Source organism: Aedes aegypti, chromosome 1 (genome assembly GCF_002204515.2).
Source record: "Aedes aegypti strain LVP_AGWG chromosome 1, AaegL5.0 Primary Assembly, whole genome shotgun sequence".
Taxonomy (NCBI): Eukaryota; Metazoa; Arthropoda; class Insecta; order Diptera; family Culicidae; genus Aedes; species Aedes aegypti.
Genome location: NC_035107.1, coordinates 257715345 through 257735162, shown reverse-complemented (window position 1 = coordinate 257735162; position 19818 = coordinate 257715345). Strand labels below are relative to the sequence as shown.

Sequence of the window (19818 nt, the reverse complement as noted above, 5' to 3'; positions counted from 1 at the left end):
AATGGATTTTCATGTTATTTAACAATGCTATGGGGAAGAAAGGATCATTATCTACATCTTCGTAATGTTGGTTTGGATGCTTATTATTTCATTTGCTCATAAACAACGAGCTACACACTTGGCTACCAATGGCTTTTAGGGCGTTATCTCAGAGTATGCGAGATTTGACACTTAGAGTAAATAAATTTTCCAAGAACCGTTTAAAAATCATTTACGTCGATTTGAAAAAGTAATCGAGCATTTGATGTTTCGTACCAAAGTGCCCAATACTGCGCAAAACAAAACTGCCACAGTGGACTTTGTTGATAGCGCAGTTTGGATTTGATCGTTCCAGTAAAACATTTACGTTGAAATCGGTGAAATCCAGATCGCACGTTTTAAGTTCTGTTCCTGGGATTGAAAATGTTCCGTACCGCTAAGGAACATGCCTACGAAGTAGACACCAAGCTGGGCTTACTACGCAAAAAAACTGCCCAATTCGCGTGTGGCTTCGTGCAGCAAAACCCCAACAAACTTGATCAAGCCGGACGCTTCATCGCCGACAACCAAAACTCCTTGAAGGACATCGAGGCAAAAAGCGCGGAGTTCGTCCAGGACACTGAACAGCTGAAACGTCTGCTGGCGGAAGCCGATGAAACTGCCGATAAAATATACACCCGGTTGAGTGAGGTTTACGCCGATCTTGGTTTAGAAATGCCCCAGATTGCCGAAGAAGACCTACCCGTGGGAATTCCGTTGGAGAAGCTGACCTTGCAAGCGGAATCAGAGGAATCTTCTGCTGGAACGGAATCCCAAGATGTGACGAACATTTCCGATTTGGCAAATGCGAGCGAAATCGATGAGGAGTTTGCTTCGAATGTGTTTCTTACTCGACCGTCGGATTCGGGGGGACCACCCATTTGGACACCGATGATTAAGAAGAAGAGATAGAGTTTCTCAATCAATTGAGATTAGTTAAGACTAGTTTTGTACATCATATGAAATTTATTATTTATCAACAAGTAGTAACATTATTACACCACAAATGTTTTATGCTTCAGAACTTATTTTAAAAAAACATCTCATTCACGTCCATTGGTCCATTGGCGCTCATCGACGTTGAGTACGGGTTCGAGCGGGGTGCCCTCGCGGATCCGTCTGTTCAGCAACTCGGCCGTTCGTACGCTAATAAACGCCATTGATGCTAGTATGCATTGGATTATGGTGCGCTCGGTTTTGGATCCGTCGCCGGGGATTGTCGGTGGTGGTGATCTTCTCCGCTTCCAGGCGGCCGGAAAGAAACACTGCTAAACGTTCCTAACGGTCATAAAAAGGCATTGATTATAGATTGCTTGTTTTATAAATTTTAATTTAACATGCATTAGCATTGACACTTTTGGCAATTATATTTTTTATGATGGTTTAATGCACAGTTTCATCAATCAACTAAGATGCTATGCAACCTTACCAAAGCCAAATTGGTTTGATTTTGCAGTTCTTCATAGGTGTGTTGAATTCGATGCATCAGTCCAGTCGCTTCGGTAATCGTTGCTTTCTTAGCGTTTTCCAAGTGGGCAGCCTGAAATTTCATAGAATTGGTTGCTTACTGTCTACAAGCTTTTATCTGCCCATATTCACATAGGTGTCCCATGCATATAAAACATCCAGAGAAGTTCCTTAGGAAAAGATAATTTTGCGAATAGGGGCAGTTATAGAGGGTTTGGGCATTTGAAATAGAGGTCATTTGGCATAATGGATATTTGGCAAAACATTTTTTTTATCAATATCATGCATCTTTAGGGCTATAATCCTGATTATGCCAAATGATCGTAATCCCAAATTACCATTATGCCTAATGACCTAATGCCCAATGTCCCGCTCCCAGTTACAGCATCTTATTCATTTCGAATCATACCTTTATCAATCGATCGGTGGCAAACATCATGTGGTGCAGCAATTCGCGCGTTTGCGAACGAATCGTCTTGGGGACCTTCGTTACTGTTCCAGCGGTGAAGTTGATCAGATGTACAACCTTACGGACGGATTCTCTCGTCAGTAGGACCACCAGTTGTTCTAGCGTTTGGGGGCGGGCTTGGTTTTCCGGTTCGTCAGCGCTAAGATATTGCCACAGTTCGACGCCCTTCTGCATGGCCAGCCGTGGGTTGGTGGCAATCAGTTCGGCTGCGTAGAACACCACGTGTACGGCTTCGGTACTCTGCTTCTTGAGGGCGGTCAATTCCTGACGGGTGCGAAACGTTAATCGACGTGTCAGTTTGCGAGATATTAGTTGTCCCCGGTGAATGGTTTGGATAACGTGCGTTTTATGAGAGTCATCCGATTGCTGCTGGCAAGGATTAGGTGCTGAAAAAAAGTGATAATCGTGACCGTGAGATGAAAAAATACGTATAACGTAGGTGTTAATTATTTTAATATTTTTTTAACGCTTATGATGATCATTATTCATTACTTTATTGGATTAAAATATTAGTTCTGCCAAACATATCGATTTAAGAAGTCACGAGCAGGAAAAAGGAACTAGTTGATGTAACTGATTCAATATATCGGAACGTCCCTACTTCTAGCGCGATGTTGAACAGCAGGCACGAAAGTCCATCACCCTGTTGAAGTCCCCGGCGGGATTCGAACGAACTGGAATGTTCGCCCGAAATCTTCACGCTATTGTGCACACCGTCCATCGTTGCTCTTATTAGTCTTGTGAGCTTCCCGGGAAAGCTGTACTCGTTCATGATTTTCCATAGCTCTTCGCGGTCAATGATATCATAAACCGCTTTAAAATCGATGAACAGGTGATGCGTTGGGACTTGGTATTCACGGCATTTCTGGAGGATTTGCCGTACAGTGCAGATTTGATCCGTCGTCGAGCGGCCGTTGATGAAACCAGCTTGATAACTTCCCACAAACTCATTTGTTATTGGTGATAGACGACGGAAGATAATCTGGGATAGCACTTTGTAGGCGGCATTCAGGATAGTGATCGCACGATAGTTTTCACATTTCAGTTTGTCGCCCTTCTTGTAGATGGGGCATATGACCCCTTGCTTCCACTCCTCCGGCAGCTGTTCCGTTTCCCAGATTCTGACAATCAGCCGGTGCAGACAGGCGACCAACCTCTCCGGGCCCATTTTGATGAGTTGAGCTCCAATACCATCCTTACCAGCGGCCTTGTTATTCTTGAGCTGATTGATGGCATCCTTAACTTCCCGCAATATGGGAGCAGGTTGGTTTCCTTCATCCGCCGTGCTGACGTAGTCACTTCCTCCGCTGTCGTGACCCTCGGCGCCTGTGTTCTCCGTGCCATTCAGGTGTTCATCGTAGTGCTGCTTCCACCTTTCAATCACCTCACGTCCGTCCGTCAAGATGCTTGGAGGGATCATTTTGAATCATTTTGAGGAGCTGTTGTTGCTGTTGGCTTTTGACCCGAGCCTTTGTGAAGTTGCTGCTGTTTGGCTTTTGATCCGTGTGCCATTGAATAGTTTGCTGTTGTTGCTGGGCTGTTGTTTTCGGGCCGTTTTTATTGCAGTGTTTGCCGTTTTTGCATTGCGGCCATAGCAGGATGTCTTTGACTACGACTACTGAGCCCTATGTGCCAGGTACGATCCCATTTTCCCAGTATTTAGAGCAGCATGAGTTTTTATTTGAGCACAATAACTACTCAGCTGATAAATATAAAATTTCCTTTTTGGCCGTTTGTGGCACCGAGGTTTATAACCAAATGAAGCTTTTATTTCCGGGTCAGAATGTTAGAGATTTGACGTATAAGCAGATTACTGACGAGCTTAAGAAGAGGTACGATAAAAAAGATAACGACGTGATTCATACGTACAAATTTTGGACCCGTAGACAGCATGAGAAATCTGAAGATTTCGTGCTCTCCGTAAAGCAATTAGCTGAATTATGTGGCTTCGAGGATTTTAAGGATCGTGCCATCCGTGATGCACTTGTAATAGGCACTTATGATCGGCAGTTACAGAAGCGGTTGTTTGACGAGGACGATCTAACTGCTGCCAAGGCGGAAAAATTGATCGTTAACCAAGAACTGTCTACTGACAGAACTCGTTTCGTGAACCGCGATGATGATAAGAGGGTCAGTGTTGTAGCCAGGTTGGGTAGGCGTTTGGATCGTGGTCCTTCCAGGCAATCCTTCCGTAGCAGGAGTAGGAGTTTTGACAGAAACCGTTCTTTTTATAACCGAAGCAGGAGCGGTAGTAGGAGAAATGAGATTCATGATCCGGACAAAATTTTTACGTGTTCCTTTTGCCACAAAACGGGACACACTAAGAAATTCTGCTTTAGGTTGAAGAGGAAGAGTCCAAAGAAGACTCCTAGGAAGAATAAACCTTTTGTAAAATTTTTTGGTTCTCCTAAACCTCTGCCTTCCCAAACTTCGGGGCTTTTTAAACGGTTGAAGAAGGATTTGGCTTCCGATTCCGAAGATGAAGATTTACCATGCATGATGATAAATGCCAGAATTAAAGTGAATGAACCATGTTATGTCGAGGCATTAGTTCAGAAAACGCGGTTGACTATGGAGATCGACTGTGGATCCGCTGAAAGCGTGATATCCGAGGCTCTTTTCTTGCGAAATTTTAACAAATGTTCCATCGAGAATAGTCGCCAGAGACTATACGTTATCGATGGTAACAGACTCAGTATTCTGGGAAAAGCGAGGGTCTCGGTACGGCTTAACGGTATCACGGAGGAGCTTTATCTGATTGTGCTGCATGGAGACAAGGACTTTGTGCCGCTAATGGGTCGCAGCTGGTTGGATATCTTCTACAGTGGATGGAGAGACACCTTTTCTCGACCGGTGGTGCCAAATCGACGCGTGAATGCCATGACGGATGTTGCAGCGAGGGACGAAGCAGTCGAAGAAATTAAAAATTTCACTGAGCGGCCGGATCGTTTCGGCGCATAAACGCCAGCTAAAGATCCCTCAAGACTCTCGCCGTCCACATGCCCGTCGTTTTGTTTTGAATGGAGAGAGTCCGACACAGCCCTCAACAGAGCCAAGCAACAACATTGAGTCACGCAACAGCAACAAACGAAAAAGAGATGAGGAAGACTTGTCTGAGGATTCCGATTCAGACTTTTACGGCTTCGCTGCCGACTCCTTTTTATTCGAGGAGTTTTCCCGGTTGGATCGGAAATCCTATCAGAATGTTGAATCGTGGTTGAATCGTTGGACCCTGCAACGGCCTCTAATCAGCAGGCTATCGAAGCTTTCCCTGAGGATGTTCGACCCACTTCAAGTGCTACAGTGAATAGGCATAGTAAGAGAAAGAACAAGAAGCGAAGATTACAAGATTTTGTTTATTACTGAGTTCATTCAGTTTTCGATTGCTTAAGCATTAATTTTTAAAAATCGTTTGTTGACATTTTGAGCATTAAATTTCAATTTGTGAATTTGATCTTGCATTCTGAATGTTGTAAAATAGCAAGTAAGGTTGAAAATGAATTTGATTATACGTTTATAACACTGTAGCATGTTTCTACTTTAGGGGGAAGGAGCTGTAATGGCATGAGCCATGCGGTAAAACCGCTGAACCCGCTGAAGGGTTCTCAGCCTTAAGCTGAGTACACTGCGTGTAAAGTAGGGTCTTGTGAGGAAATGATCAGAAGAATAAACAGTTGTTATTTTACTGCGAACTGAAACACACGTCTTTACCAGTTAATACCGAAAGTCTTTAAACCCGGTTTTCCACATATTACACCGCCCTTATTCAGCTCATGGCACAAAGCCTTTTCGGGATGCGTTAAGCTTCTCGTAGAACTTTCGCGTTTCTTGTGAACGATGCAGTTGTTCCATTTCTTCACATTCCGCTTCTTCCAGGCGGCGCTTTTTGTTCCGGAATAGGCGGGTTTGCTGCTTTCGTTTTCTTTTATATCGCTCCACGTTTTATCGCGTTCCTTGCTGCAGCATTACAGCCCACGCTGCATCCTTCTCCTCCAAAACCTGCCTGCATTCTTCGTCGAACTGATCGTTACATGTCCTTCTTTCCACGTACCCGACGATGCTCTCGACTGCGTTGCTGATGGCTGCTTTTATGTTGCTCCAGCAGCCCTTTTGCGTCAAGCTCGCCCTCTTCCGGCAACGCTACCTCGAGATGCTGCGCGTATGCGGCGGCGACGTTTGGTTGGGCCAGTCGCGTTAGGTTATACCGAGGTGGGCGTCGATACCGCACATTGTTGATGACGGAAAGTTTTTGGCGTAGTTTCACCATCACTAGATAGTGATCAGAGTCAATGTTAGCGCCACGATAGGTTCTGACGTCAGTAATATCGGAGAAGTGCCGGCTTTCGATCAAAACGTGGTCGATTTGTGATTCCGTCTGCAGTGATGATCTCCAGGTGTATCGATACAGGAGACTGTGCTGGAAGTAGGTGCTGCGAATGGCCATGTTCTTGGAGGCGGCAACATCTATTAGTCGTAGCCCGTTCTCGTTCGTCAGCCAGTGGGCGCTGAACTTTCCAATCGTCGGTCTGAACTCCTCCTCTTGGCCAACCTGAGCGTTCAAATCTCCTATGATGATTTTGACGTCGTGGCTTGGGCAGCGGTCGTACTCGCGTTCGAGCTGCGCGTGAAATGCGTCCTTGTCATCATCCGTGCTTCCGGAGTGAGGGCTATGCACGTTTATGATGCTGAAGTTGAAGAACCGGCCTTTGAGCCTCAACTTGCACATTCTTTCGTTGATCGGCCACCACCCGATCACGCGCTTTTGCATGTCACCCATCACTATAAAAGCTGTTCCCAGCTCACGTGTGTTGCCGCAACTCTGGTAGATGGTATGATTACCTCTAAACGTTCGCACCATCGAACCTGTTCAGCACACCTCCTGCAGCGCTACGATACCGCGGATCTTCCGATGAGAGATTTGCAGTTCCACGTACCGAGTTTCCAATCGCTAGTCCATTTTCGTCGCTGTGGTCTTTGCCGATTGTTCTGGTCCGTATTCTCTCGTTGACGTTCCTGTGCTGGTGTATTTTTACGGCTGGCTTGCACGGCCTAACACCAATCCCCTAGATTTCCGGAGGACCATTCCCCCTCAATGTTCGGAGGGCCATAGTGCGCAGTTTAGCTTAGAGTCCTTCTCTGGCACTCGGACGATGATCAGCCGCCCCTGACATGGGGAACAGACGCTGTTGTGAGCCGCTCCTAACATGGAGTACAGACGCTCAAGGTTTGCAGAAGCAAGAGCAAAAGCAAACCCCCCCGTCCCTGTCAGCATACGACCAAAGCTCCCACCGGGGGTTGGTTATCCGATCTTCCCCAAGGTTACTCGTACCCCGGTCAGTACCACGAGGAGGTAGGGATAGGAGTTGGCAAGAGGCTAAGGACCACACAATGGGGTCTATTTTATTTCTGTAGGTACGCATGGTACCAATGGTACGCCATGCCCAGCCGTTTACCGTGCCTCCCGGCATTATGAGCTGCTGCCAAATGGCGCAATTACTGATATGTTACAAAATTGAACAAAGTAGTTTTGTTTTTCAATGATGGATGATGATTGGAACAAACATCTAGCAAATGCAATCAATGCAGCCGTGCTTCAAACAACATTCGCATTTGATTCCAAGCAATTACATATGTGATATAGTCCCGAAGTCAAGCCTCTCAACTACCGATCTTGAGGATCGGAGTTCAATTATGGTGGTTTTATCGAGCGAAACCATGGTTTTTTCGAAATTAGTTGCTCAGGTCTGGAGCTAGAAAGTTGGGCATCTTGTAAGAAACGTCGAAAGGGTTTTAAATGTATAATCAAATGTACTGTATATTGGCCTGTTACTGTAGGACTAATGCAATATTACCGTAATCCGGGGTCAAATTTGATCCGGTCGGTACCAAAAAGCAATACCTTCCAAGATGTTTCGTTTGCATCACATACGTACCATGATTTCAAACAGTTTCAACCATTTACTCGTAATGAAGCTAGTACCACATTTTCTTCAATTGCCTGTATCTCAAAAATTTTGAATCACTGCCAGATACCCCTTTATATGCTGATCAGCATTGCCAAAGACACCAACCTTTTAGCTGATCGAAGCAGTCTCAGAGGAAGACGAAGATTAAGTGTTTTGGGTGTAAGAAGGAAGGTCACATCCTATCAGAATGTCCATTCAAGAAGAAGAAGAAATTTGGCGGAGATACCAAATCGAAAGCTCATATGGCTGGTGAAAGTGGTGTGTGTTTTGTCGGCGTGAGCAGGGGAGATGAGCGACGGAATGAGTCCAGTCGAATACGATGGTATATTGACTCTGGATGTTCCGATCACCTTGTGAACGATAAATCACTTCTAGAAGACCTGAGGCCGTTGAGTGATCCGATAGAAATTGCTATTGCCAAGGATGGCGAATCGATTACTGCCAAGTATTCCGGCACTGTGAAAGTTGTTTCGCGTGTGGGTGGTAAAGATAGTGTATGCACTGTTCAAAACGTTTTGTTTGTGCCAGAACTTCGTTGCAATTTATTTTCCGTTATGCGTATAGACGAAGCAGGTATGCGTGTTGTGTACGAAGGTGGTAAAGTAAAAATTTACCATCGGTCTGAGGTTGTTGCATCTGGAATGCGTGCTGGAAAGTTATACCAGCTAGATTTTTGGAAAACTAATCGAGGCTTAAGTGAATCATTGCTAACGTGTGGTCGTGTACCGAAAACCATGGAACTGTGGCACCGTCGATACGGACATTTGAACGCCAAGAGTCTTGATCAGGTTTTTCGTAGTGGAATGGTCATTGGAGTGAATTGTCCCCTCGATGAGAATGGTAAGAACGTTGTCATGTGTGAGCCGTGCGTTTTGGGGAAGCAAACGCGAAAACCGTTCCCTGTGCGTGAATCGAAAAGGTCGTCGCGAGTGATTGAAGTAATCCACTCGAACGTATGTGGACCAGTAACACCAGTCGGTCTAAACGGAGTTAAATATTTTGTGACATTCATAGACGACTGGTCACACTTTACGATGGTTTACTTGATTGAATCAAAGGCTGAAGTGTTTGAACAATTCCGAAACTTCGAAGCATTAGTGACAGCTAAGTTCGGAAAGAAGATAAGCCGGCTGCGTTGTGATAACGGCGGTGAATACCGTTGCAAAGAGTTCGTGCGGTTCTGTAAGAAGAAAAGCATTGAAGTGAATTGGACTGTACCATACACTCCCGAGCAGAACGGGGTGGCCGAGCGGATGAACCGCACACTCGTTGAGAAAGCTCGAGCTATGATGTTAGATTCGGGAATCAGCAAGCGATTTTGGGGTCAGGCTATTCAGACGGCGGCGTACCTCGTGAACCGTAGCCCGTCAAGTGCGATTGATACTGGTATTACTCCATTCGAATTGTGGGAAAGCAAGAAGCCGAATATTTCAAACTTACGTACGTTCGATTGCTGTGCATATGTGCATATACCGAAAGATCTCCGGAAGAAGATGGATTCCAAAGCATGGAAGGGAATTTTCGTAGGCTATGCTCATAACGGCTATCGTGTGTGGAATGCCAAAGCGCAACGAATTGTCCATGCACGGGATGTTGATTTCGTTGAAGTTGATGGAAGAAGCGCTGAAGAAAAAGGAGTGTGTTCAAGTGATGTGTTTCAATTCCCGGTTCCTGAAAAGTCATTGGAAGAACGATTGGCTACTGACGATGAAGTGTTGGACGATTCGGATGACGAGTTTGACAGTTTTCGAGCAAGTAGTGATGTTGAGTTAGAAGCACAGGATGAAGCAAGCGAAGTACGTTTGGATGAGCCAAGACAACAGCGTCAACGATGCCCGCCGAAATGGCATGACGATTTTGAAATGGAATACGCTGCATATGCCTTGAATGCCATGGGGTTCGTCGACGAGGTTCCAAATTCCTTAGCGGAAGCACGGGAAAGACCGGACTGGCTAAAGTGGAAAGACGCTGTAGAGGATGAGATGGCATCGCTCCGGAAGAACAACACTTGGGTATTGACAAAGTTACCCAAGAATCGTACTCCAGTCACCTGTAAATGGGTATTCCGGGTCAAGCGAGACGTTGATGGGAAACCTGACCGTTATAAGGCTCGTCTGGTTGCACGTGGTTTCAGTCAACGAAGAGGTTTCGACTATGGTGAAACTTATTCACCAGTCGATAAATTGGACACATTGCGGACAGTATTAGCGATTGCCAATCAGGAGAACATGATTGTTCATCAGATGGACGTGAAAACGGCCTTCCTAAATGGCGAGCTAACAGAGGAAATCTTCATGGTGCAGCCGGAAGGGTATGAAGCTGGTGAGAATATGGTGTGTCAACTGAAAAAGTGCCTCTACGGACTAAAGCAGGCTTCACGAGCTTGGAACCAGCGGTTCCACAACTTGGTAGAAACACGACTGAAGTTTGAGAGAAGCCGGAATGACCAGTGTTTATACGTGTGGAAGCCGGATAAAGGAATCGTGTTTATGCTGATATATGTCGATGACATAGTGATTGCTGGTTCGTCCTTGAAGCTTGTGAAGACTGTGAAGCGCTGTTTAGCTAGTGAGTTCGAGATGACAGACGGTGGGGAAATCAGGTGTTTCCTCGGATTGCGCATTGACCGTGATGTGAAGAGTGGTGTGATGCGTATAAGCCAGAAGCAATATCTTGTAGACATGCTGAAGCGGTTCAAGATGGACGATTGTAAGCCGATTTCCACCCCCATGGAATACCGGCTAAAGCTACAGTATGGTGCAGAAATTGACAGAACCACACATCCATACAGAGATCTAATTGGATGTTTAACCTACGCAGCGACAACAACCAGGCCGGATTTAGCAGCATCTGTCAACTGTTTTAGCCAGTATCAAAGCTGCCCGACGGATCTTCATTGGGCTTACTTGAAGAGAGTACTGCGCTACGTGAAGGGGTCGTTAGATGTGGGCTCAATATACCGTAGGAACCAGAGTGCTGTAACGATGGAAGTGTTTTGTGATGCAGACTGGGCCAACGATGTTGCAGACAGGCGTTCTGTAAGCGGTGCTATTTTTAAAGTGTTTGGTTGCACTACGGCGTGGATTACACGAAAGCAACAAACTGTGTCTCTCTCATCAACTGAAGCGGAACTGGCGGCACTTTGTGTAGCGGCTTGTCACGAGCAATGGCTAGTGAGATTGATTCGTGATTTTGGGTATGATCCTGGAGAGCCAGTCGTATTTTTCGAGGACAATCAGTCTTCGATGCGCATTGCTGAAGAATCTAAGGATTTCGGACGCCTTAAACATGTGGACGTTAAGTTCCATTATCTCCGAGGCCTGGTACGGCAGAAGAAGATCGTACTTCAGTTTGTAACAACAGTAGATCAGCAGGCAGACATGATGACGAAGAGTCTTCCTGTTGCAGCGTTTCGTAAGCATTGTGCTAGCATTGGGCTGGCCAACTTCAGTGGTTGAGCAGGGGTGTTAGAATTGCAACCCCTGACAGTGAGTAGCCCTCATTTTAATTTCTCACAGTGTGCACCTTCTGTGCTCTTCTTTTTACTACCTAAGATGTATAAGGTAAACATCAGTATTATAAGATAACCCTGAATACATATCGACACGTTTTATTGAGTTCCGTAAATCCGTGATTTGTTCCGTGTTCTTGTGACCATCCGAAACTATTTCAACACTCAAACTATCCAGAAGAATTCTTTGTAGGAATTTCTGGATGTATATTCCTCGCAGAATTCTTGAAAAATCCTTATAGCATCTTAGAAAGCGTCCTTGGGAAAATTTCAGGTAATATCCCTGGAGAAATTTTCGACCTGAGTCCTGAAATAGAAGGCTTCAATCCTGTAGTGAATTTTGAGAAATTTTCGAAGGAACAAAATGAGATGTTCTAGAAGCGATCTCTATAAAAATTTACGAAGGAATTCTTTCAGAGATATATGTAACAAATAAGGAAAAGGAAAATTTTTGAAGGAATTCCTTGAGGTGTTATTTGAAAAATCTTTGGAATATTTCTGGTGGTATCCTGAAAAAACATCAGTAATAGTTTTTTTTTGAAATGTTTGGCAGGAGTACAAAGGAATTATTGTAGGAATCTGTTTATATTTCTGGAAGGAATTTCCTGGGGCTAACCTGGGGGAGCTTCTGCTGTACTATATAAGGATTATTTGGAGGAATCATTCGATAAATTCCAAAAGCCATTCTTAGAAGGTCTCCAATTAGATCACTAGAGGAATTCCTATAAAAATCCATGAAGATATTTTTGGGAAAAAAAATCCTTTCTTGACAAATATTCGTAAGATTCTGCATGTGATTTCCTAAAGGATTGGCGCATTAACCAATACTGTATCTTATTTCAATCGAATAATGTTAATTTCATCCCTGAATATTATTCCATCGTTTACATATCTGTGCATTATAAAATACCTACTATCATGCCCAGGAAACCTCTTCGCAGCCCGGAGAGATAACACGTGCCAAACATCGTCCGGATCACGACCCATACACTCGCAATTCACTCAACTGACCAGCCAAGTCAAAAGTTCAACTTTGGCTGATTCCGTCCAAACATAAACAATTCTCTATCAGCAGTCATTCGGCAATGCACTGTACCTAGCAGAGTGCCGCGCCAATTCCAAACTTGAGCGATTATTATTATTCAATGAAAATGCATTTGTTTCGAAAGAAAAGAAGCGTGCTACTTACAATCGGTTTGATCTTCGGCGGGTTCTGGCTCCGCAGGGAGGTATCGATCCACATATTTATCGCACACATTTAAAGCCCCATCCAGACGATCCGCTGCGTAGTTCGACACTCGGGACTCTAGCACTACATGACCGAGGTTCTTCATCGAGTTGGCACGGCTCAGCACCGGCTTGACCAGGTGATCCGACATGTATTCCTTGGTGTTCCAGTACATCTGTTCATTGAGAAAAATGTTGTTCAATGATTTGGATATTACAAAAGATTAGGTCGGAAGTTGAACAAAGACCTAGGGTTACCATATTTACCGGAACCTAAAAGAGTACATCTTCAAAAATCTTAGAAGAGCACACAAGAGTACACAGTACTGAAAATAAACACTTTAGAAATCGCAACAACAACTCCAGAAAAATTCCCCAAAGCCCCACTCAATGTCATCGCGTGCCAAAAGTGGGGTCATGGTACCAAACATTGTCGTATGGATGCTAAATGCATGATTTGCGGAGGTATTCTCACGGTAATGAGTCTGTCATGTGAAGGAAGATACCAAAAAGTTTGTATGCGCAAATTGTAGTGGCAATTATAAGTCGAACTTTTGGGATTGAACTTCGTGTAAATGAATCGTTGAGGCTCGTACCAGAAAGATGAACGGCAACATTTTTCCGCAGCTGGAACTCCCAAGGCAGAATCTCCAACAATTCTCATTTTTCAGTTAACGAACGTTTGCTTAACTATCGTACCCATCAGGTTAATTAAAATCATGCTCATTCACAAGCTACTTTTTCCGTTCGGTAGCCGTTAGAATGGAAATATTCAAGCAAATTCCTATGCCAATGTTGTAGCAGGTAATTCCAGTTCCTCCGCTTCTAATTTTCTTTCTACGGATAACTGTTAACATTTTACAAATCAAATGTAAACACCCATGCCCATGCCGCCAAAGAAAAAAAAAAGAAAATGTACCTACTTCTACTGACATGTCTCCCTCAGTTTTCGATTTTTCAATTGAATCAAATGATTGATGCAATGTTCTACCACCACTATGGCTGGAGCAGTTTACTAATAAAATTGTTATTGGATTACGTTTCTCTAATAGATCCAAATATTTTTTGTTTAATTTTGAATAGAAACGATCGTTATTTGAATGGTAAAGAGGACGAGTTGTTTAATTTTCTAACTTACTTATTACTTAAACTTATTCGAAATCTGGATTTAAACTCAAGAGATCCGAATTTGTTTATCGTAATGATCGACTGCATGGAACACCACCAGTGTTGCTATCATCATTCATGACCCATAATAATTAAATTTCTCAAGTCTTAAGTTAGATCTTCCGATTTTTTTTAATTTGGAATCCCTTGGAAGCTAGTTCAAAAAATTGAGTGGAACTCGTCAATTATAAAAAAAAAGAACTAAACGAGTTTAAAGTTTGTATGTGGAAAATCGTAGTTCCAACTATATTTTTAACCGTAGAGTAATTAGTGACTTGAAGACTTTCATATCAATAGAGAAAATACTGTAACAACCGACAGTATTCGTTAGGAAATAAAAATGTTATAGGCACGGATGGTAACCCTAACAAATAACCTACCCCACTCTATCATCGAACATCGCGTTCGAATCTTACCACAGTACTCACCATCTCCGGAGGAAGATACATTGAAGGGACCTTCTGTTCGACAAAGTCCAAGCTTTTACACATAAAATTATCCAAACGATGCAGCGGTCCTTCGATCAGCTTAGCAGCCGGACGCAGTGAATCCACGAAGGCGTATGTGATTGCTTCAGCCGTCTCGAGTCCCCAGTTAAACAATCCATTACTTTCCTAGAGCATTAAAATCACCAATCATTTCAGTCACAACTCACAACCGAAAAACAAAATCATCATCAGTCCCATACCTTAATCTTCTGATAAACCGTGTTGGCGGTTTTCAGTCCGGTTTCCACGACCGGAATGCTACCGACCCGCGATATGGATTCCATCCGCGGGAGTCCCGAATTTTGGCGCTTCAGCTTCTGATGCACTGTGACAAGAAAGTGAACCGTTAGATAGTAAGCGGTCGTTTTAACTATGATCATTATCGCTCCCCATGTGGCGTCGGATCGCCAACACGATCAACTGCAACCCAGCACATGCACACGCTTCAGAAGGCACTCATCCCCAAAGACACACTCTCACGTGGTTTCAATGACACTTGTGTGTTGGAATAGCTAACTAACCCATTGTTGCAGCGTAGGTATTGGCTGTTTGAACAATGACGATGACCCTTAGCTGGTTTGGGACAACACGCACGAGAAAACACAACTCTTGATTGGAAACTTTGAGTGCTCAAACGCACGGGAAAAAAGAAAACGATCCGTTCACTGCAACGGCAGCTTCCAGACTGATCATGGCGCGATGGGTTACGTGAGAGATGATCCCGTGTGGCGGCGACCGCTTCCAGACGATTATGTACTATGTGCATCCATGGATTAGGGTGGCCCATAATGATGAAACTGCATGAATCGTAAGTTACAATCCAATCCTTTTTGTAATAGTTCGGGTCTGATTTGCTTCATATTTAACCCTCTGTCTGTGTGATGGGGTAAAATTGAACCCAAATTCTAATCGTAATAACTGCACGCAATTTCAATGGATTTTCGATTTTTCTGCAGTTTTGAAAAAAAAAAACATTTAATTAAGTTCTACTTAAAAAATGTGAAAATTCAAACTTTATATTCCAGTGGTTCAGTTTAGATTCACTTCATACACAAGCAATAAAGTCTGATTTACTTTATATTCAAGTGAATTAAGACTGATTCACTTCACAGAAAAGTGATTCATGTTAGATTTGCTCCATATCAAAGTGATTCATGTCGGATTCATTGCACATTCATGTGCATCAGGTCTGTTTCTCTTCATCAAGCGATACAGGTCTGAATAAATTCGTATTCACGTGATTCAGGCCCGATTTGTTTCGAGTTTAATTTGTTCATTTCAGTTTCACTGCATTTTCCAGTGATTCATGGTCTAATTCAATCCGTGTTCAGATAAATTAGTAAGGTACAGTGGGGTAAGTGAATCATTTGTCCATATTAAGCATAAATACTTGAATATTTTGAGTGTTTTCACAAGATTGCTTCGTTTAGGATATATTCTCACGTTCACACTGATACTAGTGCAAAACTGGTACTACAGGTGCACTAACACAAAAAATTTGTTAGCTGCAAAAATAAATTAATTTCAAAATTGTTTACTGTCAATCAAAAATCTATTTACTGTAGAGAAAATCTCCTTTTTGGTTGTCATCATCCTCGATAATTAAAATGGCAAACGAACCTCTCGGTTTGAGGGTCAAGACAGAATTGATTTATTCAGTTATCCAAAATTATTCTGACACTTATTTAGTTCGGAGACACTTGAAAGCACTTATGTTTTGTTATGTATTTGATCACCAATCAGTGATCGACACCGAAAAAGAGAATGCTCAGAGAGAGAGAGATACGGAGAAGGCTAATTGCGCCAAACCGAATTGCGCTTGACGACCACACGCTGTTTGCGTGTTCAGAATGTAATATGATCCCAGCCTATTTTTTGCCGGGTCAGGCTTTAAGTCATCGAACTGCTTTATGGGCTCATATTCGTTCGCCGCATAAATCAGTTCGATGGCATTGTAAAACGTTTGCTATTTTCTTTGTGGGGTGCCACTAGAGTGGTCCCTTAAAGTTTGGAAATGGGATTTGCTAACATGTGGGATGCACATGCCACACCATCCCCCTAACGGAAAGTGATTGGTTGTAGATGATTTCAAGTGTCTCTCACAAAATTGGATGTATAATTTTTCATTTCCTCTTTTTATCGAGTCCTCTCTATTTTATAAAATTGTAACTTTTCGCTATTTGTTTGGATGTATCAATGTATGTTGTATTCATGTCTATATGTATGTATGTTTTCTATGAATCCTTCCCTTCCCCCTTTGGAAAAGCTTCAGCATATATTTTTTTATAATTTTAGTAACCTAGATTTATGTACCTCAACTGTTTTCTTATCTTTTTGTATGATTGCGTTTGAATCGGTTAGCTTTATTATTTTATAAGGTCCTGAATGTACCTGATCTAATTTGTAGTTGTTTTCGGATTTTAAGAATACTAAATCTCCTATATTTATTGGTGTAGTTTTAATGTTTTCGTTCATTCGATTTGTCCTTAGTGTTTTACTTTTTACTATTTTCTGCAAAACTTTTGAATGAGCAATCTGTAATCTATATCTTAGTTCGTGATTGTATGAATCATGGTTATAAAGTGGATCAATTTTTTGGGTTGCCAAAAATTGTATGTCATTGCACTTTCTTCCAAAAATGAGCTCAAAGGGTGTGTATTCATGGTCTGCACTCGGTGTAGTATTATATGAAAAACAGTAATGTGGTATCCATTCATCCCAATCTGATTTGGATTCATTAGAGAAAATCCGTAGGTATTCGTTTAAACACCTATGGTTTCTTTCTAATGCTCCTATCGTCTGTGGATGATATGCGGTAGAACATGTATGGTTTATATTTAGTAGCTTACATATTTCGTCAAACACTCCTTTATACTCCGTTCCTTGATCGGTTTTTATACTTTTCATGGGTCCGAAGTTTAAAATGCAATGTTGGACAACTGCTTTCGCTATTGTGTATGAAGATTTATCTGGTATCGGAACGATTATTACGAATTTAGTAAAATCACACTGCATAGTTACAGCGTAACGATTTCCATTCTCAGTAAGTGAAAATGGTCCGACAGTGTCTATCGACAGAACATCGAAAGGTTTGACTGGTGTTGATGTAATTACTAATTTAGATTTAATTGAAGGAAAATTTTTATTAAGCTTACATTCTACGCAAGATTTGACGTAGTTTGATATGGTTTCTTTCATATTCTGCCACGTGTACATGGATTTCACTTTTCGGTATAACCGGTTAATACCTAGGTGTCCTCCTGTGGGCGAGTTATGAAACTTGTTTAGTACATTATTTACCTGTTCTTGACTTGTCAAAAGCCTAGGTTTTTCGAATAATAATATGGTCGTATTCCTTAGAATATCATTACCGATTTGTTTAAATTTTTGAATATCAATGTATTTGAATATAAGATCGTTTGTTGCGATCGCTAGCATGTATGAATTGTTTCTTTTATTTGTTATTTTTGGGGCCCCCTTTTCAATTTCCTTCATTATTGTTTGTATTGTTACTATTTTATTTATATTGTCGTTATTACTTTGGATTTTCAGCCCGAAGGCCGTTCCCTTAGTATAATTTTTATTAAAAATTACTATATCTAGCGAATTATCGATATTATGTACAAAACTTAATTTCGGCAGAACAAAAGCTTCCTCATTACTAACTGTTTCGTACACAAAAAGTTGATCAGGCTTTTGTGACTGAACGTTAGGATGTGTAACGCTGTTTTGCCTTTTATGTATGGATCGTGTTACTACATACATCTGTTTGAGAGATTCAGTACAAATTTGAATTCTCGAAAGGGCATCTGATACTACGTTAGACCTTCCTTTTATATATTCCACTTCGAAGTCAAATTCCTCCAAATCCAGTCGCATTCGGGTGAGTTTGGAAGAAGGTTCCTTCATTGAGAATAGGTAAACAAGAGGCCTATGGTCCGTTCTTATTTTAAACTTACGACCGTAAAGGTATGGTCGAAAATGTTGAACCGCCCAATGGATTGCGGTCAACTCCTGTTCGATTGTAGATTTGTTGGATTCGCCTTTTGTAAAAGCTTTACTGGCGAATGAAATAGGTAGTTCAACACCATCATGTAGCTGAGCAAGAACTGCTCCACAGGCTACATTTGAGGCGTCTGTAGTTAAAATAAATTCTTTTCTAAAGTCGGGAAATTTTAGGATATTTGGTGATAGTAAAGACCGTTTAAGGGAGTCAAATGCTTGTTGACAAGCATCACTCCACTGAAATGGTACGTTTTTTCTTAGAAGTACATTGAGCGGGTTTGTAATAAGAGCAAAGTTTGGTATAAAACGACGATAATAATTACAAAAAGCAACGAATCGACGAGTTTCGTCTGTATTCGTTGGTACAGGAAAATTCTTAATGACTGTGTATTTATTTTTGTCAGGTTGTATTCCGCTTGCGGATATATGATGGCCTAAATAGGTAACATCTGCTTTAAAAAAATTGCACTTGTGAGGGTTAAGTTTGAGGTTGTATTTCCTCAAACGTTGAAAAACTTCTTTAAGATTGGCAATATGGTGATTTATTGAGCACCCGATGACAATGATGTCATCGATATATAGGAATGCAGTTTCGGGAGGAAGACCGCTTAATGCAATCGTCATCATCCTTTGGAAGCTATTCGGGCTAATATTCAGCCCGAATGGCAATCGGTTAAATTCATAGTGCCCTGAATTCGATGAGAAAGCTGTATATTTTTTGCTTTCTTCACTTAACGGGATTTGATGAAATCCAGATTTAAGGTCGAGCGTCGAAAAATACTTCGCTCGTCCTAGTTGGTCTAAGATTTCATCTATCCTTGGCAATGGAAACTTATCTGGGCTTATTTTTTTATTTAATTGGCGAAAATCCACTACTAGGCGCCAAGTTTTATCGCCCGTAGCGGACTTTTTCGGTACTAGAAGTATTGGGTTATTGTACGGGGAAACTGAGTTTTGAATTATTTTATTTTTCAGCATGTTTCGGACTTGAATTTCCATCTCATGCTTTTGTGCTTCCGGAATCCTGTAATTTTTAATATACGTGGGACTCGGATCATTTAGATGTATCGTTTGCTTGTAAAAATTATTTTCTGTCAGTTCGTCGTCGGTCAATGCGAAAACATCACTGAACTCTTCAAAAAGATTTTCGAGCTTGCCTTTGAGTTTTGTATCAGTTACGTTCAATTTCAATTCATTTAATAGTGCTTGCTTCCTGTGAGTATTGTTTGCTGATTTATTTATATTAAATACTTCGTAATTTGAGATTGGTACTAGTTTTGGTATAAAATCATTTGGAATTTGCACCGTTTCATCTAAAGTGTTCATGATTTTAACATAAGGGTAATTTGTGCTAATTATGCCATTAGCACAGAAAACTCCATGTTGAATTTCCTGTGCTATGGTAACGCTATCCTCAATATTGCCAAAATGCAGTCGTTTTAATACTTCGCATCGTGGTGGAATAAAGTATTTACCTCTCAGGTGATTGGTTATAGGAAT

General features: G+C 42.1%; 1 protein-coding gene across 2 annotated transcripts; it reads right to left on the bottom strand.

Moving 5' to 3' along the window:
- Positions 1–961: 961 nt before the first annotated feature.
- LOC5567287 (lipid storage droplets surface-binding protein 1) lies at positions 962–15017 on the bottom strand. Of its 2 annotated transcripts, none has more exons than XM_021837641.1 (7): positions 14835–15017; positions 14514–14638; positions 14242–14439; positions 12621–12834; positions 1895–2340; positions 1448–1558; positions 962–1296 (listed from the first exon to the last, which is right to left on the bottom strand). In XM_021837641.1, the coding sequence occupies exons 1-7, from the start codon at positions 14836–14838 to the stop codon at positions 1165–1167; spliced, it is 1230 nt and encodes a 409-aa protein (XP_021693333.1). In that variant the 5' UTR covers positions 14839–15017; the 3' UTR covers positions 962–1164. The 2 variants fall into 2 exon arrangements, with proteins under 2 accessions (XP_021693333.1, XP_021693334.1); XM_021837642.1 differs by having other exon boundaries at positions 14254–14439; positions 14835–15000.
- Positions 15018–19818: the final 4801 nt, after the last annotated feature.